Below are 6219 nucleotides of genomic sequence, written 5' to 3' on the forward strand. Positions count from 1 at the left end.
CCACTTATGTTTATTTATTTATTTAATCAAACGAATTTGTAGATAATAATTTGATTATCTCGGAAAAGCAGTAGGTTTTCACTTACAGGGGATCTGAAGAAATCTTTGCTTAGTACATACATAAAAAAAATAAATAATAAAAATGATCAAATTCAAATACTCGCGCCTCGGAATTTACACATAAAATAAACATACTAAGTGGAATAAAAATAAGAACAGAAATATAAACAACTCTTAGGAACATAAATATATAATAGAAAAAAGTAGTTTGCTTAAATCAAGTCTGTTAGATGAATCCATGGATCTATTATAAATAAACCCCGAGAAACCGGATACAACACCGGAAGAAAGTAAAAAACATCTTGCTCCTCGCGCAACCGCCTGCTGAAACTCAGTGTTGTGAAATAAAAATGCAAAATTAAAAGTATATTTAAATAGGCTGTTAAAGCTTAAAACACTTCAATTTAACGTTGTTTGCGTCACAGTTTATTAAATGAAGTGAGGAAAGAAACGGTAACAACACCGGAAGTAACCATAAACCCTGAAAAAACCCGGATACAACACCGGAACCTAGCGGAACAATCCACTACCGCCAAAAACTCTGTTTTTTTAACAAACTTTTAAGTATATTCAAATAGTCTGTTACTAACGTATAAACCCTCAAATTATAGGTTTTTTACTTCACAGTCTAATAGATGAACTATGAAAAAAAAACACAACACCGGAAGTAAGCAGGAGGGAAACATCTCGCTCTGCACGTTCACGTCGTCTGCGCATGTCTGAAAGCCTGTGGGAGGGGAGCTAGCACGCCGCGTTTGACGTGTTCCCGCACACCAGCAGCACTTTTACCTTTAATTAGTTAAAGTTACAACATTTCAAAGTTTAAATTAGATATTTTCTCACAGAAACGAAGACTAAACTCCAAGCTTCCGGGCTGACTGTCACTACTATGGCCGGAAGCACCAACAAGACTGTGCGCGATATCTTTGAGAGCATGGAGTCCGGACCAGCAGCTTCCTCCAGCACCGACACCGCTCAGGTAAAGCGACCGCGAGCCCAAATCTCAGCAGGAGGAGAGACTCGGCACCTGTTGTTCGAGATTAAACTCATATTTTGCAGTTTATGTCAAATGTTTGCATGTTTAGTTAACGCATGTGACTCACGTGAAGTTCATTAACTGTTTAGTTGACTGTAACTCACAAGACAAACATGTGACTTCAGACCGTGCAGGAGTTAGTTATGACATGTTTGGGGACTGTTCTTTATTTATCAGAGGAGGCGGGTGGCTGGGGTGTTACTGAGATATTTTTCCTTGAGCCTATCTTGGGTGATTTTGGGTAAAATGCATGACCTCCCTCCACCATAAATTAACTGTTAGATTAAAAAAAACGGACTATTTGAAAAAGTATATGCAGTACTGTGTAAAAGTCTTAGGCCACCTTAAACTTTATTTTGCAAGATTACAACAGTCATAAATATTTATTTCCCAGTAGTCTTATTACAAATATATAACCACATACAGGAAATCTGTATTCAGCATTAAAAACACAAATATTTCAGAATAAAACTACTTCAGCAGGTTGAAGTTGCAAGTTTTAGTGCGACCTCCTTTTCCACTTTGCTTATCTTGAACTCCTGGGGCAGACAATTTGAGATCTACAAAACTAAACTTCTGGTTTATTCACATCAGGCTGCATCCAAGACATGTCCAAAGCTTAATATTGATTTTTTTAGGCTACCTTTTGCTGTGGTTTTACGATCCCATGATTCACACTAAATATCGACTTCAGTCCAAAGACTCCAATTTGTTCAGACTTTTTTGGTGTTTGGTGTTAGTCTGTATTGTTTGTTTATATGTTAATGAAGAGACTGAGTAGTGTATAGTTACATATCCACATTACAGCTTTTCTAAAACAACAAATCTATGTGGCCCAAGACTCTTGCACAGTACTGTATATTTGAAAGTTAAAAGTGGATGAAGAAATCCTTTAGTTCAAATATGCGGACGATTCAACAATAGTTTGCTGCTGAGTGTGAATGGTTTATTTTTGGACTTTTTTTTAATTAAATAAAGTGATTTGGATGACATATCACTTCTCTTTCATCCCACATGATGATTTCAAGGACCGTCGCAAAATCAAAATCCAACAATAGTTTCTTTTAACTACAGATGATAACAATCAGTGATCGATTAATTGGTTGTCAAGAATTTAATCAAACGTGTGAAATTTAATCAATTAATTGATATACTACTAATTGCCAAAATACAGTATATCAATATGTTGCACATGCCTTCCAAACCGGCAGCCTGCAGGTTTGGAAGTCTTTCTGTAAAGGACGTCCTCCCTGCAGTCTGTCTTTATGGCGTATCGAGAAGAAAGTGTAGCTGTTGGATTTTATAATGTGACGTCAGAGCAGCTTTAGTTTGGTCTGTCTTATTAACCGCAGACAAACTGGGTGTTTGACGGAGAGGGTCCGCTCTGCACTTTGGTCTTCTGTCTGTAAATAGTTGACACGCTCGCCCGTCGTGCCCGTCGTTGATCAGTCCCTGTCCAGCAGAGGAGGGGTCGTCCTGACCAATAAAACGTGAGCACAGGTTTTAGTGTCTCATGTACAGTCGGTGTCAGACTGGCACCAACTTCTCATTGTTGTTGTTAGTTTTAGGCTGTTTTATTCATTTCTGTGAGCTCATTAAAGTCAGTTGTGTGTTTTTCTACAGTTGTGAAGAGATATTCATGTTCTCTCATACACAAAAAAATAGTTTTCAAAAGAAACTCTTTGTAAGATTATTTCTCTTTGTTGAGCGTGTTTTTTTTTATTGTGTTCAGGAAAAATGCAGTTCTCAGAAATCAGATCACCTCAGACATATTTCTTAATGAGGTTTTATCCTCAAAGATGTTCTTTAATCAACATCTCAGAGGCGTTCTCGGCAGCTTGAATATTGACCGTGACTCTCTGCTCCTCCAGGCCTGGCTGGATCATCACTCCCGTTCTTTGGGTCTGTTCATCGATGGACAGTTTGTCCGTCCAGACGGCCGACAGAGTCGCTCCCTGACTGACTCTAAAGGTGAGAGCAGCCTGACGGTACATTCGTGCCTCTCATGGCCAAATTTAGTATGACTACAGCAAACACTAAATGATCCAAAAAAATCACAAAGTACTGCTTTTTCCCCTTCTGTTTTCACAAAAAACCTAAATGTTTTTTTCCTCTCCTTTTTTTCAAAAAATTATTCCAGAAAAAAAAAACAGCAAAACTTTCTCTTCATAGGAAAAAAAATCTGTAAGGAAACTAGAAAGATCACCTTTGATAACCCTGATTAGTAAAAAAACAAACTTAAAAAAAATTTAATGAATTTTTCTTGCACTTTTTTCTAATTTCTTGCTACTTGCTACTTTTGGGGTCATTTTTTCTTGTCTTTGGAGAAATTTGTGCTGCAGAGCCTTTGAGACAAATTTACTTGTAATATCGGGCTTTATAAATAAAGTTGACTTTGTCTCCAGGTGGGAACGTGTGCAGCACAGTGTGCGCTGTGGACGACGACGTCTCGCAGTGCGCCTCCTCTGCTGTTAACGGCTTCAAGGCGTGGAGCGGCCTCAGCTGCCACCAGAGGGCCAAAGTGCTGCTCAGGTGCGTCACACTCACACACACCTCAGGACGCTCGACAGACCGTCTCAGCCTCTGTCCAACGTCCTCGTTGTGACTGTTAAGTTCAGTAGGCTGCAGTCACTTGCGTAGACTGAAAGGTGTTTTTTACTCGTATCCGGGAAGTGAATAAACGTCCGAACAGTGAATTTTCTTCGGGTGATGCTTCCGTTAATTGCAGAATGATGATTGATGGTTTTGTGATGATAAAGTGACGTGATCCGGTTTTCCTTTGCTGTCTTTTTGCTGTGATTACGGTAAGAACCGTATGTGCCTGCGCCTCTGCTCCATCGTGCTCTTTCCCTCCACCGTGACTTTAAAAACCTTTGTCTAACGCCCACTATGACGCTGACTCACACCCAATGTGACATCATTAACCACGGGACGCGTCATCGACGGTAGGCTATTACTACCATCTAGTGGTCCAAATAACGTAGTCTTTACTCTTTAGTCTTTACAAATAAATAATAATAATAATTTACATTAATAATAATCAGAAGGAGCCAAAAAGTGCATGTGCATGTGTGCATCCTCTGTCGTCTTTGGCCAGAGGTGACCAGCACATAGCCAAGATGGGATCTGGTCTTTACCAACAGTCCTTATGAGATTTCCTTTTGAAACTTTCCTTGCTGACAAAAGTAAATGAAGGCTGTTTCTGCGTTGGAAAGGTCATCTAAAGTCGTGAGTGAATGTGCGCTGGAGTCGTAATCTTTGCAGAGAGAGGCTTGAATAGACTTTCTCTGTCTTCTCAGTCCCAAAAGAAAATCCTTGAATTTGAGAAGCCAAGCGACTGAGACTTTCAGCTCGGTCCAATCTGAGAAGTAGTGCAACAGCCTGCTGGTAGCACACTCTGAGTCCTTGCAGATGGAAGCATTGACAATAATATCCTTTCTGACCTCCGGATCATCCAGTGAGATGAACAGCTGGTCCGTAGTGGACTTTGGCCAGTCCTCTGCCTTGTTCAGAAGAGACTCTGGTCCTTCTAACCATCTTTTACTTTGAAGGAAGTCTTCAGCCGACAATCCTCTTGAGGCCTCGTCTGCAGGATTCATCTTAGTTCCAGTGTTTCTCTGCTGAGTAACATCTGCAGCCTCATGGATCACAGCCACTCTGTTTGTCACTAGTGTATGAAATCTCTTGGTTTCATTTGCAACATACTGAAGCACGGTCATGCTGTCAGTCCAGCATGCAGATGGCGTCAAGTCAAACTGCAACTCTTCCCTCTTGTCAACTCGAACAGCAAATACAGCAGCAGTGAGCTCAGGTCTGGGGATTGTAGTTTGTTTTAGTGGTGCAACTCTGGATTTTCTGAGCACCGAAGCAAGATTTACCTCGTTGGAGTCGTTCTCCATCTTTAAGTAGGATACAGTCCTGTCTCCATATTCACTTGCATCAGAAAAATGATGTAACTGTACTTGCTTGAGACGTCTGAATCCCTTTGGCTTGACACATTGATTAACTTAGCACAGACACCCCATGTAGATTTGAAAGCCAGTCTGACCGTTGCTGTGAGGAGGCTTGGGATATCTCGTCGTCCCAGCCGACCTTACTCTTACACATTTCCTGCAGCATGAGCTTGGGAGGAAGAGTGAAGGCTGACAGAAATCCAAGATGAAACCAGTGACTGACAAGATGCCTTGTCTTGTGTGAAGACGTTCTTCGGCTGCAGTTTTGAACATGAACACATCAGATTCTGCACACCAGTGCAGACCTAGAGCTCTCTCCACAGGTAAGTGGTCTTTGTCCAAAGTGAGCACCTTGGTTGCTTTAGATTTGCGTTCTTCAGGGATGCTGGCCATGACTGCACAGCTGTTGCTCATCCATTTTGAAAGCTGGAAACCTCCTCTGGAAGATGCAGTAGTGAGATATTTACCAGCTGCAACACTTCAGTTACAGAGGGCACAGATTTCAAACAGTCATCCACATAGAAGTTTTCTGGATGGTGTTCAGAACTTCAGGCTGAACGTGGGTCTTGTTGTCCTCAGCAACCCTCCTAAAGCATTAGTTGGCGAAGCTTGGTGAGGACGTTGCTCCAAAGAGATGGACCTTCATCCTGTAGTCCACAAAGTTCTGGATCATGTCACCACTGGGCCACCAGAGAAAGTGAAGGAAGTCCACATGTTTCTGACACGCCTTCACCTGGTGGGACATCGCTTTAAGGTCTGCCTGAACCTTGTAAGGACACCAAACAGGGAGTTGGTTAGGTCAGGTCCTTGAAGTGGTGATTGTTCAGAGATGTTCCTGAACTGGCTCCATATTAGGTCCACTCTTCTGGACATATATGCGAATAATCTTTGTGACAATTTATCAAATGCTGCTTTTCATTTTTATGCAGATGACAGTTATCTGCTGCTCGCCTCCCTCAGCAGCCCAAACTCTAACATTTCTGCAGTCTGCCTTCGATGTTGTTCAGTCCCATCTGACTCAACTCAAGCTTTTTTAAATGCAGACAAATCTAAAGTCATGCTCTTTTCAAATGGAAAAAGCTCCCATCCACTCTTCCTAAGATCCTAACTGCCCCAGGAGTTGGAATTGAAATGGTTAACACCTGTAAGTATCTTGGTATTATTATTGAC

The 6219-nt window shown here is 41.3% G+C and overlaps 1 protein-coding gene across 1 annotated transcript; it reads left to right on the forward strand.

Annotated features, from left to right (window-relative positions):
• The first annotated feature begins 785 nt into the window (after nucleotides 1-785).
• LOC121964889 (aldehyde dehydrogenase family 16 member A1-like) lies at nucleotides 786-4248 on the forward strand. Its single transcript, XM_042515070.1, has 4 exons — nucleotides 786-1039; nucleotides 2968-3067; nucleotides 3502-3628; nucleotides 4194-4248. Exons 1-4 carry the CDS (start codon nucleotides 950-952, stop codon nucleotides 4246-4248), a joined length of 372 nt encoding a protein of 123 aa, XP_042371004.1. The 5' UTR covers nucleotides 786-949.
• The last annotated feature ends 1971 nt before the right edge of the window (nucleotides 4249-6219 follow it).

This window comes from Plectropomus leopardus, unplaced genomic scaffold (genome assembly GCF_008729295.1).
Source record: "Plectropomus leopardus isolate mb unplaced genomic scaffold, YSFRI_Pleo_2.0 unplaced_scaffold17646, whole genome shotgun sequence".
In the NCBI taxonomy this organism is placed as follows: domain Eukaryota; kingdom Metazoa; phylum Chordata; class Actinopteri; order Perciformes; family Serranidae; genus Plectropomus; species Plectropomus leopardus.